The sequence below is a fragment of the Panicum hallii genome, chromosome 9 (assembly GCF_002211085.1).
Source record: "Panicum hallii strain FIL2 chromosome 9, PHallii_v3.1, whole genome shotgun sequence".
NCBI lineage: Eukaryota > Viridiplantae > Streptophyta > Magnoliopsida > Poales > Poaceae > Panicum > Panicum hallii.
In genome coordinates, this window is record NC_038050.1 from 6688480 (window position 1) to 6706774 (window position 18295).

At 46.3% G+C, this 18295-nt stretch overlaps 3 protein-coding genes across 3 annotated transcripts; 1 reads left to right on the forward strand and 2 right to left on the reverse strand.

Annotated features, from left to right (window-relative positions):
* Window positions 1-280: 280 nt before the first annotated feature.
* LOC112873735 (binding partner of ACD11 1) lies at window positions 281-4595 on the forward strand. The gene is made up of 5 exons (XM_025936776.1): window positions 281-683; window positions 2782-2885; window positions 2973-3048; window positions 3204-3287; window positions 3769-4595. The coding sequence occupies exons 1-5, from the start codon at window positions 678-680 to the stop codon at window positions 4348-4350; spliced, it is 852 nt and encodes a 283-aa protein (XP_025792561.1). The 5' UTR covers window positions 281-677; the 3' UTR covers window positions 4351-4595.
* Window positions 4596-9918: 5323 nt separating this feature from the next.
* LOC112872624 (mitogen-activated protein kinase kinase 9-like) lies at window positions 9919-10908 on the reverse strand. Its single transcript, XM_025935685.1, has one exon. It carries the CDS (start codon window positions 10906-10908, stop codon window positions 9919-9921), a length of 990 nt encoding a protein of 329 aa, XP_025791470.1.
* Window positions 10909-12236: 1328 nt separating this feature from the next.
* On the reverse strand, window positions 12237-18102 carry LOC112875179 (exportin-2). The gene is made up of 3 exons (XM_025938926.1): window positions 16340-18102; window positions 14124-15429; window positions 12237-12696 (listed from the first exon to the last, which is right to left on the reverse strand). Exons 1-2 carry the CDS (start codon window positions 17980-17982, stop codon window positions 14124-14126), a joined length of 2949 nt encoding a protein of 982 aa, XP_025794711.1. The 5' UTR covers window positions 17983-18102; the 3' UTR covers window positions 12237-12696.
* Between the last annotated feature and the right edge of the window lie 193 nt (window positions 18103-18295).

Here is an 18295-nt window from a genome sequence, read left to right on the forward strand (position 1 = left end):
CTCGCGCTGGTGCACTTTCGCTAGAGTGGAAGATGGCCCGACCAAAAGTACTCCTGGTGACTAGCGTCCAGATGACGCAGGGGCTATTTAGCCTCCAGCCCTCCCGTGGCCCTTCATAAAAGTAGGCTGCATATGAACGAACTTCTGCATCAAACAAGAGTTTGGCCGGATGTCAAATCCAAGAAGTATACACGAAAGACAAAGGAGGAAAAAAAAGAGGGGAAATAGACACCAGTGACATTTGAACTCCCAAGCCCCACCATCACCAAGCCACCAAATGGAAGCGCCCCCTCCCGCTGACAAATCGTGCAACCGGACCCGACCCCCACCCCTAGCCTACGACTACCAGTCCACAACCACCGCTGCCCCCCCTGCCCGTAGGGGCGTAGTGCCGCGCCCGTGCCTCGGTGCCAACGCGCGTCGCGGTCGCGGCCGGCGTCCCCGCCATCTGCCGGTCGGTACGTTACAGCTTCGCACGCCGACGCGCAAGCGAGGGGGACGACAAAAAACACGCGCCTCCAAAAGCCGTCCTCTTCCTCCGCACGCCGACACGGCGCAAATCCCCCCTCCCCACAGAGGCCCGGACCCCGAGCGACGCGCGCCTCCCCTGCTCGTGCGGCTGCTCGCGCGCCTCGGATTCCACGCCGCCGCCGCCTCGAGATCCCCCCGTCACCGGGATGGAGGTGAGTGCCGCCGGCTCCTCCCAGCTCTCTACCTTCTGCTGCTGCTCCGGGGAGCGCGGGCTGCCAAGCCTCGGAACTCCCCTAGTACGCGGCGCTGCTGCTGCTTGCGTGCCTGGCGGCGGCGGCGGGCTCAGTCGCCGGAGGCATTTTCGCGGAGGCTTTGCTTGGTTCGGGCTGGGAATGCCCACCGCGGTGACCGGCATTTGCCGTTCTGCGAATTCCGCGCGACTGCGTTGCTCCCGTTTGGACGGTGGTTGCGGTTTTTTTTTCCTGGTAGATTTGGTGCGCCCGGGTCCTCCGGAAGCCTGCTGCGTTGCCGAGAAATTTTAAGTGCAGACAGCGCGCAAACGCTCTCGAGCTGCGGATTCGTCTCTTTGCCGTTGGAATCTGGCATTGTGCTGTGTTTGGTTGATGATATGTGGATTGGCTGGACCTTTTCGATTGTTTCTTTTTTCAGGCCCATCTCTCCCTCCAATCAGAAACGCACGAACACCGAAGCCTGCGGTTCTCTACTAGTAACAGTTACTCTACTGGTCACTCACTCGACCTTTGATGGTCGTGTGTTTATAGGAGGCGGCTAGATCCGATCTTAAGTTTGTTTGTTTCTCGTCGGGATGCTTCCTCTGACGTTTTGCGGCATGGCAGCAATTGATGGTTTGTGCAATGGCAGTATATACTAAACTGCATATTACTGCATTTGCCACATGCTCCATTGAGATGCAACAAGGATGCCGTGGTTTTGCTTGGTTTGCCCTGACCAGCCTTACTTTATTGATTCGGCCCTTTATTTGTTCCTTTTGAGGTTTTTTGTTTTGATTTAAGAATGCCGCTGTTGATTTTTGCATTCACGGAAAATAATTCGTCCGGCATCCTGGTAATGTGAGAGGATGAGAAGTTACCTGGCTATCCGGCATCATGATACTAGAAAACATATCTTCTTTCTTTTAAAAAAAACATATCTTCAAATTAAATTAAATATGCCAAACTTGACAATGTGTAAATAAATAAATGAGTTGTGTTTCTACTTATATAAGCCCGAGTGAAACAAATGGTTGAATAATAAAAGTGGTTGAAATATGAATAATGGGTTGGTCATGGTTTGTCCTTGTATTTAAACCAAAATTTGGCAAGCACAAGTATTCATTTCTAATATTTGTTCCGCAAGCTCTCCTAGTGTTTAGTTACTTACTGCATACAATACTGGAAATACCAAAATAGTATACCCCACTTGAGGTTTAGATCCCTAGAATCAACTTGATGCTGCTATAGCTTGTCATCTGTGATCTACAGTAACTAATGCAACAATTGTAACTACATCAGGCTGCACACTTCAATCTTTTGCGCAGAGAGTTTGTTTGGGATAAACATGTCCATATTAGGCATCTCACATGTTACATATTCGGTGAAATATTCCTTAAGATAAGTGAGTTGTCAAGTACATGTTCCTTCCTGTTAGGTTTGTTGTAGCTTTGCTGAGAACTATATTCATTATGTTTTCCCATGTTAAACTGTTTGGCATTTTAGACGCTGCAAAATCTTATTGGGAAACTTTTAGAAAGTGTGCAAACCCTCTAGGGGTGAAATGGCACCAAAAGTTAGCTCGAGATTGTATTTTGCCTACTGCCTTAAGTAAATTCTTATCAAAATGACACTCTGGCAAGGTTGACAACAGAGTGCATATTTTCCAACCCCCCTGTTATCCCTTCCTCCAGCTGGTAGTATGCCAGCTTCCTCTTTTCTCTGGTAGCTTTACTGGCACTGCTGTCCCAGGTGTTCTGCGCTATTGCCACCATCGACTGAACCTTTGATGCATACTACAGTAAACACCTTTTAGTAAATCAGTCCGTTGGATTTCACAGCTGCCTTTAATTCCTCCTTTTTCTTAAGTTTGATACTTCATTCTCCAAATGATCTAGATTTGACTGTTAGAACTCTGGAACCTTTGGACTTTTAGAACCCTGGAATGTTGATTCTGATGTCACCTAAGGCAGTAATACAATATCACTAAAATTAGGAAACCTTATTTCCTGCCATGTACCGAGGTCCTATTCAGACCAAAGTTCTAATACCCTTTGCTCTCCTTTATTTTTTTTCACAGATGCGAACAGTAAAAGTTAGCAACCTTTCATTAAACGCTGTGAAAAGAGAGATAACAGAGTTCTTTAGTTTCTCTGGGGATATAGAATATGTTGAAATGCAAAGGTAATTTGTCACAACTTACAGTGTTGGCTGTATATGCCTGGAAAACTGGAATTATGCTTCTTAAATATTTGCTTCTGTTTTCATCAGTGAATCCGAATGGTCACAGCTTGCTTATGTCACATTTAAAGACTCACAGGGAGCAGAGACTGCTGTTCTTCTCTCGGTATGTTCAAGTTCCTGCAACTCATTTCTTGCCACAGCCGTTTAGTTTTTCTGTTGCAGTAGGATGGTCTTACTTTTTGTTTCATGCTATCTCATCTCATATATTTTATTTTGGTCCAATATATGGCTTACAATAATTTGATTCTTTGTCAACAGGGGGCAACAATTGTTGATCGTGCTGTCATCATAACTCCAGCTGAGAACTACCAACTAACTCCTGAAGCACACAAACAATTATCGGTAAGAATATTTTACATTTTATGACATGTTCATCATCTCAAGTTACATCAAATTCTGAAGAAATTACTTGAGAATTGGCCATTCCATTGGATTAAGATTACCTTTGTTTTCCAAACTGAAGAGCTGGTTTATAGTAAATTATTTACACAAGCAAGTTATTGATGCTAGGGGAGTGTTTGGGGGTTAGGGCAGGCAGATTCAGGATTACAAACAATGAGAAGAAAGTAATGTATCTTATACAATTCTAAACGAACTACGCATGATGGTAATCGGCAAGAAAACTGCTAAATTGGGCAGTGAATTTGAATCAGCCCAATTCAGCAAATGAAAATGCACGTCCCATCTCCAAATCAGTAACGCGGAAGTTTACTTTACAGTCCATTTGATGATCACCTTGTCTATGACTCATTTTCAGACGCAGCAGTACTTTTTTTGAATGTGTATTGATATACTTTTTTGCATTTTGTTGTTGGTACAAAAGGGAGCAAGCCCCACTACTGAATCTGCAGTCAGGAAGGCAGAAGATGTTGTCAGCAGCATGTTGGCCAAGGGCTTTGTCCTCAGCAAGGATGCTCTCAATTTAGCAAGATCCTTTGACGAGCGTCACAACATCCTGTCCAATGCTACTGCCACTGTTGCATCTATAGACCGCCAGTATGGCCTGAGCGAAAAAATCAATCTGGGCCGAACCATTGTTGGCAGCAAGGTCAAGGAGGTGGATGAACGTTACCAGGTCTCAGAACTCACCAAGTCTGCTTTGGCCGCTGCTGAGCAGAAAGCCAGTATTGCAGGCTCTGCTATCTTGAGTAACCAATATGTCTCAGCTGGTGCTTCCTGGTTAACCAGCGCATTCGGTATGGTAACTAAGGCGGCAGGTGACATGACCTCGATGGCGAAAGACAAGGTAGAGAGGGCTGAGGAGGAGAGAGAAGCCATCATGTGGGAGGAGAGGAACGGGCTGGTGAGCGAGTACGCAAAGATCCACCTTGACGAGCCCTCTCCATGGGAACCTGCAGTTCTTCCTTTGGAATCAGTTGATGAGCAGAAGCTCCAGGCTATTTGATCGACGAAAATCAAATGTTGATAGCTTCTCATACGTAATTTGTTTGCTGCTTGTCCTATATATAGATGATTCTTTTTGGTCGATGCACTGGATCAAAACAAAGGCGCTTGTCACCTATAGTGTCATGTAAATTTCAGAGGGTTGTCCTTGCTTTCCTACCAGCTTTGTTATACTAGACCACTGGATGTGAATGGACTTCTTGTCCCTGCTACTTACTACAAACTGTAATACAGCTTGCTTCGTTAGATACAGCCTCTAATGCTGAGTTGAAATGTGGTAACTAAAGTTACTGCTCCAGCCTGCCAGGATTCCTCTTGCTACTCCGAAACTACGTGCTGGAAGTATCTGAATTACCTGCTAAATGTTTAACTACACCGATTACCAAAAGAATTCGCTGAAAAATTGTGTCCTGTTTACATTTTAGTTCCAAGAGTACGAGAATTATGGGACGTCACTCTATGTAGCCCTGAATCATGTGGCAATTAATCTATATAGCAGAAACGATAGTTTTCCTCGTACTTGCAGAACGATGCTTCAGTATACTTGCACAACCACCTTTTCTGCAGCGAGAAATTTCGTGTGCTAGGGAAAGATTACTCCTAGGCACACAGCGGCCTGACGATTGCATACGCCTGACATCTCCCCTCGTGCTTGACGGACACTTCCCTAGCCCTTCTTGTAGCTGTTGCAGCTGGTTCTTCGATGATCATGGCCTAATTCATTTGTCTTGATGTTGCCATTGCTACAGGTAGCAAAGCATCCTCTGCTATTGGCGAGGCAAGAAATTGGTTGCCAATGGCTTTATGCAGATGCCGACGTGGATTGGCTCAAGGACCAAAAAAAAAAAATTGCAACTTGCACGGCACAGATAAGCTTCCTACGCGTACATACATTGACAGCCTAAGCCTGCGATTAACAAGATCCCAACACGTGTCACGAGCAGCCACGGTCATATACTAGTAGAATCAAATGCAGCGGCCATGACCAATTTGGGTGTGGTGAACTTGATCATCATAAACTGGTAACTTTTTGGTGCCCTAAATTAAGCCCGGGTGATGGTCGTGCCTGACCCCTTACGGCGCATCACGTTCGTTCAAGACTGCGCTCTGAACCCAAACCGTCAAAATGTCTTCAAAGTCCACAGTAGCCGTCAGCCTGTCTGCTTCGGCCTAATCCATTTATCTCCTTTGCTTACTCAAGCAGTCTCTGTCTTCGAAAATATCTAAGTGAGCTTTACTGATTTAAAACTGAAAAATCGCACGTCACCTGAAATTTAAAGGTGAAGTGTTCGTCGCTGGCGGCGCTTCCAGCCTCGAAGTGTCTTGGGTAGATTATCGGATCAAGTTTAGACAGTTAAATAACGTCAGTCTACCGCACTCCAAAGTATAATCTTACCATCATCACATGGTAAATGATCTTCTTGTGAAGACTTAATCATAGCCTACATGAAAAAAACGAGAACAATAATAGTCATGCTTATTTGAAACAGAGGAGTCGCAAAACTCTACTCTTCGAATTAAAAAAAAGGAAAAAATACTAGGCTAGATGAGATCTTAAAGGACTCAAAACAGAGTGCATGAGGGAAAACACGTTAAAAAACCAAGCATCTTATTGGGAGTACCTTTCAGATTACATTAATCTTGCAGAATCTCCCTTACACAGCCTATGGCCAACGAGGCAACGAATCCACATCAAGCTCTAAGTTCCTCAAATTCAGGAGGATAAAATATACATATATTCACTTCTCAAATGATTAATTTTGAAATGTTAACATCATTTGCTCAATGAAAGATTTTAATTAAAAAAAATTTAATCTCAATGTCTCAGCAGAGTCAGCTGCAAGGCATTTGCGCCGTGGGACTGTAATATATAAGCGACATTTTTCGGGGGCATCGGTAGATAAAAGTAATCGGCAAAAGAATTACTCAATGTATTTGCATAATCCTTTCACGAGGAAAAGAAGAGAAAAATATAAGGAAAATCCCTCACTGTAGAAGGAAAATAGACAAATTTGTAAGCTAACTTATTGGATTGGGCTAGACAATAACATACACTAATTTGCACCAATTAAGTTCATCTCTTCTACAGGTGCGAAAACTGTAAATTTGCACACTAAACTAGCATGCACTAAAAAAAAATCTAAATATTCTTTTTTAGAAAAAAGAATGAACATAGAAGCGCCCGCCCTTTTCTCCATCCGTCTTCCACTGATATTGATCCAGGCACGTTGGCGTCAGTTGCTGTGTAGCACAGTAGTGTTGTGGTGTAGTCACAATGCATCTTCAGTTTTTCTTCACGAAGAGGGACAAGGATGGGGAAAAATGGAAATGGTTCGGTGGAACAAGCTTGTATCTGTTCGATATCATCAACTAAAAATAATCTATAGCCGCCCGTCAAAACCAAAAAGAAATACAGGCAACACAAGCATAATCCATGTTATGTTTATTCCAAATATATCCTGATCCTTATCGGTAAACCGTATATCTCTTTCCTGGCACCATCATCTCTGTCATCATAGAAAAGACAGGCTAACAGAACCGATCGCAACAGGTATGGTTGCACCTGTCAGAGCAAACGGCGGCTGCCTTTAAATTACGGCTGGGCAGTAAAGAACTGAAGACTTGTGTGGGCATCAGTCACCAAGCAAAGATATTAAGCCAAGCATATGCTAGCTTGCTCAAGCACCTGTATTAAAAAGAAGATTCAAGAGGCATAGAATTAAGTTGAGTGATACCATGGACGCCAATGCAAATACCCTTGTGGCCAGTCACACACTAGATCATCGAGTGCTGTAAAGTCTAAACAATTGTCACAACATTGTGTGCATCGTTCTGCATTTGATAGGTTGTTACCAAATCTTGCTTGCTTAGATTTGGTTGGTGCTGATTGCTGAAGAACAATCACCGAAAGGTACGTGGATGCTTGTTAGTTAGAAAAATTGTTCTAGGATCACAAATTAATTGATTACCAGTATAATAGTACCATTTTCCCACCATAAATGTTACTTACTTGTGCGTAACTTCTACTTTTATATATGGAAAAACTCTTTCATATAACTACTTAGCACAAGATACTTTTTTTTAAAACTACTTACAAGATACTACAACCGTGGTTTAACCAGATAATCCGAGCCTTTTATTCAGTAAGTGAACCACAATGCAAGTGATTTAACCATTTGATTCTCTAGTCGTAACGTGATTGTACAAATTAAAAGCCAGAACATTATACATATAGCTGGTGCTCTTTAGTCTTTATTTACGTCTACTAGGCATCCAAAACCGCTCACTGCTCACGCTTGCTTAAGCCCCTGGTTTTGCGACTGCTAGCTACTTGAAGGGATCAAGGTCCCAACTTCGTGGGAACGGGCTCTTTTTGCATGGTCAGGTCAGCTTTCAGTGCCACGACTGCGTGCGGACATGCCAATGCGTCGCGGCATGCCTCTGTAGGCGACACGTGGTCACTGAGTCGCACGACAATACCCATACTTGATGAGCATCAGGATTAAAGACATGATGACGCCATCCGTATCTAATGGAGGACGTCGCCGTCGAAACGGAGGAACAGAACAAACGACCCGCGACTGCGAATGACAAGACGTCGTGGTGGGGTTCGTTCCGATCGACCGAATCAGCCGTCGATCGGATTCAGGCCAAGAAGCCACTATTCTAGTGCCAGTGCCACTCAGCGGGACTGCGACACTGCACGCGCGCTTCTGGCTTGTCAGGTTCAGCCGTCAAGGAGTCAGAGTGGCTGCTTTGTTGTTTGCGTCTCACTCAAGCTGTCGATCGAGCGCTGTTCCGATCTATTCAGAGATTTTTATTTTTGATGGATGACATACCGGCTGACGCGCTAGCCCTGCCTGTTGTTGTGCGGGTAATGTAATTGCCATGCACTATTTTTTCAAAAAGAAATATTTTTTGCCATGTATATGTAGACTCGGGGGCGGAGCCAGCAGAAAAGCCTTCCAGGTGGGGCTGACGAGTGGACAAACTGCTAGACTAGCTAAGATTAGACTGAATTCTATTATTTTGGACCTAACTGCACCACATTTACATGAGACGATCTAAGCTAGGCTTGTTTTGAATCCATTTGCTGTTACAGTTTGTTGAGATCAACTAACTCGCAATGCTAGCTACACTTAGCAGCGCCAAGCAAATCGAGAGGGGCTGAAGATGGTGATGAACATCAGCTTCTAATAAGCCTGGAATTCGATTGTTACTAGTATTTTGCAGATACTGTATTAGTGCTATATATTATTAGCCGATTGCTATTAGCTCACACGTTGCTAAAGTATGAGAGAACGATAATATAGTTCTAGTAAAATCGTGGAAATTTCACTATATAGCTCGATGAACTGACACTGCCAGTTGCCAGGTACAATGGTGAAGGTGACCGCCGGGATGCTTGTGCGTACGCAGGGCTGCACTTTCCACCGAAATAGCTCCCGTGGGTAACTAGGTGGCGGGTTTGGATCATAGGAGGACGTAACAAATGACGGCGCTCATGAAACTGACAGCCCGTGCGTTCTTAATTAGTAGTTCTGCTGACGTCCTTCTGCTACGTCATTCCGGTTCATCGCTTTCCTTTCATTTTTTTTTCCTTGATAACTTCGAGGATGCACAAGATCGCTAGGTGAAGAACAACGCATGCATTAGGGTTCGAGCAATCTAGCCGCACCGCGTTTTAAGATGAGATTTGGAGACAGGGTGGATTAGTTTTTGCAGCCATAAGACATATATACCCCTACTTGCCCATTCTTTTCTCCAGTCTTCTCTTCCAATTGGATTAGGATCACTACAGCATAGTAGAATCTGCGTCCAGCCAGGCACACAGTTGATTAGGATCCTTGTAGCTTGAGGATCTGATCCGATTTATTAGCGCGTAATTATTCTTTTAATAATACTGCGATAGGCGGTATCTCCACGCTTGAAATAGGTTCTTACAAGAAAAAAAATACCGAAAGGAGTACAAAAATATAAAATGGTTAAAAATCGTACAAAATATATATCATGAGTAGGATGCTTATGGTGTGATGCTACCATGTTTAGTTACAGTTTCTTGGTAGAGCTAGAGGCGAAATATAATGTTTTGTTAAAGAGTAAGTTGTAATCAGGAATTGAAGCCTCTGTTTATTTCTGAACTTAATTTGAAATATTTTGTGATATAGTGTCCCGATCATCGTCCCAATCGGTATTAACTGAGAAATTGTATAGGGATTAACCTCCTGAGTGTCATCAGTTCATGATCCGTGTAGTAATAGGATAATTTGGGTTGGATCTCTGATCCTTTTTGGTGTGAGACACCAGCAGGAGAAAGTTCCATATTGTGCTTCCACATCTCAGCGTGATTCTTGTCCTCGGATGAGGACCATGCCGGCAAACTTCTTTGAACAATATCCTTATCCCTTTATTTATGTACCGTTCTTGTTGAAGATTCATGTCCTCATATTTATCAGTCTATTTCATGTTAGTCCCTAGATTGGATTAGTAAATTATGGGTGAGAGAGCTATGCACAAATGTACAATCCTACGGCTGTGGTGAATCTAATGCCTAAGCGCGGTTGCCAGTTCAGGCTTCGGCGACCATCCGCCGGAGCGCGTCTTTCGAGGCCACGATGTCCCTTCCGGCGACGAACGGGTGCGCAAGAAGCTGCGCCACCGACGCCCGTTTCGTGTAGTCCTTCTGCAGGCACGCGGCTACGAACGCCCGGAGCTCCGGCGACGCCGCGCCGTCCGGCAGCGAAGGCAGCTCGCCGAAGCAGATGGTGCACATCAGTGCCGCCCAGCTCGGCTTCTGCCCGGCGGGGAGGAGCGGGTACCGGCCCATGAGGAGCTCGAGGATGGTCACGCCTAGGCTCCAGACGTCGGCGGTGCAGGGGTCGGCGTGGCCGTGGCGCTCCGTGTCGAACCGTTCGGGGCTCATGTACGTGGCGGTACCCTCGTAGGCGGCGCAGTGGTCGCCGGCGCGGGAGAGGACCTTGGCGATGCCGAAGTCGGCGATCTTGACCTCCCCGGCCGCGCTGACGAGGAGGTTCGCCGGCTTGACGTCGCGGTGGACGACGCGGCGCGCGTGGAGGTGCGCCAGGCCGGACAGCGCCTGCGCCGCGACCTCCGCGAGCGCGAGCTCCGGGAACGCCCCGCACCGGGCCACGACGGCGTCCAGCGAGCCGCCGTCCACCAGCTCGAGCAGGAGCGCGACGTCGCCGGAGGCCGCCGCCGCCGGGAGCACGGAGTGGCACCGCACGACGTGCGGCGAGCAGTCGGCGCGCCGCAGGGCGTCCACCTCCGCCGCGGCCCCCGGGTCGCCGCGGTGCAGCACCTTGAGCGCGTACAGCGCCGACGTCCGGCGGTGGGCGACCTTGTACACCGTTCCCCCGTTCCCGCGCCCCAGCACGGCGAGCCTTTCGAAGTCCGAGAGCCGGAACTCTCCGTCAGCACGCGACCCGGACGTCGACGCCGCCGCCGCCACCGGTGGATTGGGGTGCCGGAACGCGCACGAGGGCACGTCGAGGGAGATGTGCAGCTGGGGGAGCCTCCTCTCTCTGACAGTCAGAGCCATTGCGCTTGGACAAATCACTGAGAAACTAGGAATATCTTGAGATCAATGGGATGGAAAGGGAGGATTACCGAACACATGTGGTGTGCTTATATAGTCCCAAGCTTATTAATTTATGATTTGAGCTGATTGTGCCCAGAGATTGATGGGGTGGGTAACCGCCAGTAATTTTCTGATTTGATTTCTTCCCCATTTTTTTTTACTCCGAGATCTTTACTTGGAAAATGATGGGGAACTTTCTGAGCAGCGCAAGCAACATCTACCTGCACCTGTTCCTGGTGGACGAGAGATGCAGGAGCCATGGCAACAAGGTTTGGTCCATGAGATGGGCGGTTGCAGGTAGGCGGCAAGAATGTTCTCACGGGCATGATCTCCAGCTCCAAGCACCCTGGGGGGTCTTTGGGGTAGCCATTCAGATGGAGACGGCGTGGTGTGACCTGCGGCCCAAAATCTCGACGGCTCCGCCGTCATCGTAGAATAATCGTGTCATTTTAAACCGGGAGATCGGCCGAGAAGACCCCCGGATAATCATAAGTGATTACACGGTAATTAATTAGCATGTCAGCATGCCTGCATTTATTTTTCCTGCAAGTAAATTGCTATTTGTAGCAGCCTGATCAAAGCAGAGATTAGCAAGGTTGATCCATGTTCCACTGAGGTGGGGGCCGCTAAGCCATAGCCAGTCGTCAAAGAGGAATCAACAAAGCCGCTGGATTCGGGAGTGAGCTCAGATTTGTTTGTTAATGGCGTTGTGTGCGCCGTGTGCCACCAGTTGCGACCGAGACCGTCATCTAATTTCCAGTGCGAGGAAGGCACAAAGAGACGAGTCTTTTAGTTAGATCGCAATTAGCATGGATAAGCAAAGATAGTCGTAAACTGGATAAGCACATCATATGAAAATGGACCATGTCTTGGAACGAGTACACTGGCATCTTTTCCTCATAGCTGATCTAAAAATATTCGTGAATATATTTTTGACCAAAACTAAGCAACATGTTCAACGTTTTCCACTTGCCGAGAAACGGCGCTTGTTGCGAACAATTAGATGGACTGGAAGCCTGCCTAATTGTAAGCACTTAACAGGGCGTTTCAATGAGCGAAGCGGAGCAATAATGTAAAATATCCTCCAAGAAATACATTTCTTAATGCAAAAGGCTTCAAATTAGAAAGAAAAGCGAAAAAAAATTCACCAACACAAGGCTAGTCTGTATCAATTATGATTTAATAATCCCATGTGAACTGTGATTTGCCTACGCATTAATAAATAAAGAACTATGCACGCAGCAGCTATTGCACGATTGCTGATGCCATACACTCAAGACACTAAACACTAGCCCTTCACAAAGAAGAAAGGGACTATTCGTTCATTCAATTCAAGCAAGGTTTTGACCCAACTGAGGAAGACTCCAATGCACCTGCGGAATACCATTTCCGGTGCTAGGCAGGCACATTCAAAAATTACAGCATGTTCCAACAATCTCAAGGATCCAGGATGACAGACACATCTCAACCTCGACCAGTACCAATACACTTTGCCCCCAAAAAGGAACCTCTGCCTGAAAAAGAGAATCCTCGGCCAAACCAAATTGACAAATCCTCCACAAAGCTAATGTTTTTCCTTTTACATGTTTTGGCATCTGCCTGTTCCATGACAAAACCAAGACCGTGCCACTAAACAAGGATGACACCAGAAAGGCTTGGCAGCCAAACAACTCCCAGAGAATCATCTTTCAACAACACCCCCCCCCCCCACATCGGAAACAACCAAAGGCCTTCCCTCACAATTGGGTCCTGAAATTTAGGGAGAATAAGGGTTAGAGTTCGCAAAAATAACAAGGACATGTGTATTGGGTCAACTAAGTTACTAAGATCAAATTACAAATTTGCAATGAATGCGCTTCTGATTCAAAACCATTGGAATGCCAACATTTGTGGAGCAAATATGACCCCTCCCCTATTCCATACAAGCTATTATATATAAAAAAAGATTGATACTTATAGAATGAACATGTAACCAACAAGACAGCACAGATTTTTGAGGTTCTAGCAACACAGACAAAAGAATGCAGCAGACCCAAAAGAAAAAGGGCATTTCTCCACTTAAAAGGGAGTGACTCTATTTTTAGCTTCAAAATTGCAGATGGCTACTAAAACCTATAAATACTTTGACGTTGTCTCTCCAACTATATTTCGAATTACATTCGTTGTTGAACTAGGGCAACAGATATTCACTGGAATCCTAAAGAATAACACCCATATTGGCGTCCTCAAGACACTTGTATTTCTAAAACCCTTTTAGAGTTAAAACAAGTACTGACTCAACACTACAATCCTACCAGTGTCCGCATATGTAAATAAAACATAACACTTTCTGGAACTCGACCATTCTGATGTGTGCTTTTCTTTATAATTCGGATCACACATTTAATGTCTAAATCTTTTTGAAGCTGCATGTCAACCCCTTCCTGATATTTAGGAGTCATAAAATTTAGGAAGACATCTTAAAAGGGACAGATTTAGTCATTTCTTGTGCCAGGAGCAAGAATAATTAATAATGGGACAACCATGTGGTTAAATGCTACTGATTACGTAGCCTCCAGACTTGACATTGCTAAATGTGCACACACAACACTCTACTTCCAACCAAATTTGACATCCGAGACTGCTAATCCTAACATAACAAATTTGGAAAGATGACCTAAGAACATGTTTGCATATCACCTTGTTCTGATAATTTACTACTTTACATCCTAAAACACCAAAGGGGTAAGGTATACAACCATTAAAGTTTCCGACTAGAATGAAATAAGTCATGAATTGCTAGTGAAAGAATTTCGAGAGATGTTCAATAGCCACTAGTGGCTAATATATGAACATTTTTTTCAGTGTGCACAATTATATCCAGATGTGCAAAGCTTTTTAATGATATACTTAAAAGCAACTAGATATGAAGTTGTAAAAAAGAACACAACAATTCATAACAGTGGCTAATCAAGCTTTTGCTGCATGTGTCCAAATGGGTTGTTAACAACAGATCGTGAAAACTATGACACCAAAATAACATCACATAGCATTCAACAGTTTTTATTGTTACTTTGGCAACAGGCATGATTAAGAGAACTTTAGAAATCAGAACAAATGGCATTTCTACAGTAAAAATTATGAAATAGCTGTTCCATGTTTTAAACTCATAAAAGAATATCATCAACATTATTTACCTAGACAATGTTGGCATTGTAGGCTGCACAAAGTTGAAGAAGCACACTTTTGTTAGCTGGGTCCACATGCTGCTCGATGACAGGACCAAACCTCCCAGGAGACTGTGCAGAAAGGGTAGCCAAAGATGTGACAAGAAACTGTTTTGGATCATTTACTTCTTTCAAAAGGTCATCTTCACTCTTTCCAGCATATTGAAGCCGTACAAATGAGACAGAATAACCTGATGTCTTCTGAATATCCACTGCATCAGCACCATCGTTTTGCTCTTGTTGTGCTCCATCTTGATTCGTTCTGGACAACAGTGTGACAATACTGTCAAGTAATTTGCCCCACAACTGGGCTGCAGCAGCATCCAACAGCACCGCAGACTCACAAAGCAACTTTGTTGAAGCAACTGCTGTCAGCTTAACTTCAAGAGCACCTTTGATCAATTTGAGATTGGGAATCCAAAAACGTGGAAGGATTTGGGTGAAAAGATTTGGTTGAATAGCATCAATGGAACTGACAAGAACACCAGATCCATATTTGACCAGCACTAAAGACATGAAGACCACAAGAGAATTCACAAACTTCACTGCCTGTCTAGTCTGTAGCCGAGTAAATAAAGCACTCCATATCTCACTCATGTAAGGGTTCATAATGTCCAAACCAACATTTTCCACTAGCGTGTTCAGCATGTAGAATGCAGAATCTTCAGTGCTGCTTCGTGAGATGAGACTGCGGGATATTGCCAAGATATTTGGAAGCCTGCCCTCTTGGTTTAGCTCATTTGGAATTTTCCTAAGGAATGCTCGCAGCAAACGAACCAAGGCAGGAACACATGGTGGCCGGTCCCAAGTGGCATTGCTTAGAAGGACACCAAATAGCTGCATGTAATTCTGCGAGAGAGGTGGTCGGCTCAAATTGACAAGTTGTGCAAATATCTGAAAAGCATACGGCCAGAACTCTGAGATGTCCTCAACCAATATCCTCTGGAGCACTGGGAAGAGGCTGGTCTCAAAAGCAGGGAGTAATGTTGGGTCCTGCTCACCAGTACGGCCAATAACTGCTGCCAGAGCCTCAAACAAGTAATGGTTGAAATCAGGGTTCTTGGGGTTATTGCACACTTCCATGAGAATACCCACAAGACGAGCGGTGATCTCGTGAACAATTTGACCGGATATATTAGCGATCCCAAGAACCCGCATCAGGCACTTCATCAGATAGGGGTTTTCATATGAATCGGGGAAACTTAGTGCTGTGGACAGGTTCTGAATGATCTGTGGGGCAAACGGATTGATATCAGTAGCAACATAGCGTGGAGACCTGGAATCGCAAAACAAAACCGTGCAACAAATAGGTTAGGCTAAAAATGTAACTCTGCATTTGTATTTCCTATTTCTTTGTATAGCATAAAAGTACAAGGGAAATGGAAAGCCCATACACATAATACATCATCAGACAGGCGGCCTATGATCAGAATTGATAAAGATGATTTGGACGTCATGAAATAATTAAGGACATCGTTTGTACAGAACAAAATACACACAACAGAGTCAATCAGTAAGCTTGCATGAACAATTCACTACTGCAAGCAAATATGTTCCAGCAGTAAAACTAACATTAGGAAGATGTACTAATTATCAACTTCTGCCCACAAAAAATTCAGTGTACATAACATGGCATGCTCATGTCAGAATGAAAGAGAATTAAAGGGAGCACAACTAAATCCTTAGTGCTAATAAACAGCTAATGCACCATTTATTCTAGAGCACATGAACTGAGAAGGCACAGCAGCATATATGGCTAACAAGAAAAGGCAAACAAGGAAAGTTCTAGATTGTCAATATCAAACACACAAATGCATTGTTTTTGTCTACTCAACACACTAATGCAGAGTTGGCAAGCAAATTAGCAGTCCAAATTAGAAGGAAACTAACTCGCATGGCACTAGCGCACATGGTTATCTGCTCTTCTATTATAGAACTGAAAGACATGGTGGCTTGAGGATCTAACAAAATCCGTTATAACTAACAGAGCATTGGATAGAATATAACTCTAACAGCACAAGTTCAAGGTATAAGCCGCTCATTCCTAGTGCGAGTATGAAACCATTTTGTCAATAGGTAATTTAGTTCAACACTTCAACCCAAAAGGTACCCTACGGAACTACGATATAACACGTGAAAGCCAAAATTGAAAAATTTTGGTGGGGGGTTGTTGGAACTTTACGCACCTGGTCACTGTGCTCACCCCTGGTACCGGGACCGCATCCTTGATGATCAGCAGGTTCTCGATAAAGGTCGCAGCATATGAATGAACAACATTGGACTCATGTGTCAAAAACCTCATCATGCTTGGTAACAATGCCAGTGCAGTGGCTTTGGGGATTTGATCCTTGAACTCCTTCAAGAACCTGAGGACAGTAGCCTTCAACATTGGCTCAGACTGCCAATCAGGGGCCTGGAGCTCAGGCACAATCACAGATGTAAAGAAGCTCTCCATATCAACCACAGGAGTGCCACCACCAGTGGCACCAGGCTTCTGCATAAGAGCGATAACAAGGTATATTGCAGCATCCTTCTCCTTCCAGTTGTTTGCCCGATCAGCTGCATATGCAGCCAACATCTGCTGAACCTGTGCTGACACGAGTGCAGCGACCTGGTCTCGGTAGTTCGCTGCAAGGCCTCTCAGCAACCGGCACGCAGCCCGTCTGAGCGTATCCGCATCACTACCCTCAGAGTCGCGCCTGACATATTCCACCCAGTTGCCCTCAAACAACTCCTCATCGTCATCCCGCAGTCGCAGGTTAGGCACCACAACACTATCACATATCTGCTTCATCGCCTCAGGACTACCGAACAAGGCATGATGCACACTCTCGGCAACTGTAGTCAAGAACCTTATTGCAGTCACAGCAAGCTGCGCGCGGGATGGCGAAGCAGTCTGCGCCATGAGGAGCCCCCACACAGCCTCAACAAATTCCTTTAAGTATCCCCTGAACTCCTCCTCGTACTTCTCCATATAGAGCTGCAAGTTATCACAAACAGCAGCACGCAGGGCATCTGGGGCACCATCTGCCTCAACAGGCGGTGGGTATGATGTGGTGAGGAAGGCACGGAACTCTGTCATCCACTGGCGCATGTTGTCCTCGAAGAACTCAGGCAGGTCGATTGAGTTAAGCGAGTAGAAGATCTCGCAGCAGAGGCGAAGGCACTCAAACACGGGGCGGAGCTCCAGCGGATTGACCGTGGTGGCCGCGGCTTGAAGACGGCGGGATGCGAAGAGGAAGACCTCGAGGAGTGGGGCGGCAAAGATTTCGAGGCAGTACTTGAGGTCGAGGCGGAGGGCATTGTTGTCGAAGGCGTTGCGGAATCTGGAGAAGAGCGACGCCGCAGCGGCGAGCAGGGAATTGGTGGCGGCGACGTCCCCCGCGTTGACGGCGGTGCCGAGGGAGGATACGATGGACGGGAGGAGCGACTCCCACATGGCGGGGAAGTCGGACGCTGCGGCGGCGGCGAGGGCCTCGGAGAGCTGCGCCTGGATGAGGGGCGGGGCGGTGAGGAGGACCTGGAGGAGGTTCGCCTTGATGATGGCGCAGTCGGAGGCGGGGAGGTGGTCGGCGGCGTCGTCGGCCTCGGCGTCGGGCTTGGGCCACCGGCGGCGGAGCAGGTTCTTGAAGTGGACCGAGGCCGCGAGGCGGGCCTGGAGGTCGGGTCGCGGGGAGGCGGAGAGGCCGAGGAGCGCGAGCGCGAAGCCCGGGGAGGAGGTGGCGGAGGAGATGCTCTGCTCGGCGGCGCGGCGCGCGGCGGCGTCGGGGGAGAGCGACTGCGTGAACCAGCCCGCGAGGGCGTCGAGCATCTCCGGCGGCACCTCCATTTTGCGCCGCCGCTGCTCGGCGATCTGGGTGGGATTGGGAGATCGGGGGTGGGTGGTGGGGTAGGGTAGGGTGGGGAGGTAGGGTTTTTGAAATCCTCCCTTGCGTTTGCGTCTTTGCGACTTGCAAAGGGAACGGGGAGGCCGCCGGAAAGGGGGGGGGGGTGGGGGAGACAGGTAGAGAGAAATGGGGGAGACGTGGGAAGAAAAAGGGGAAAGGAGAGCGGCTGGGTTTGGGCCATAATATTGGGCCTGTGGTTCGCCGGCCTATAGAGATAGAAGTCCGAGAAAGTATAGCAGAAGAAATGCAAAGCCC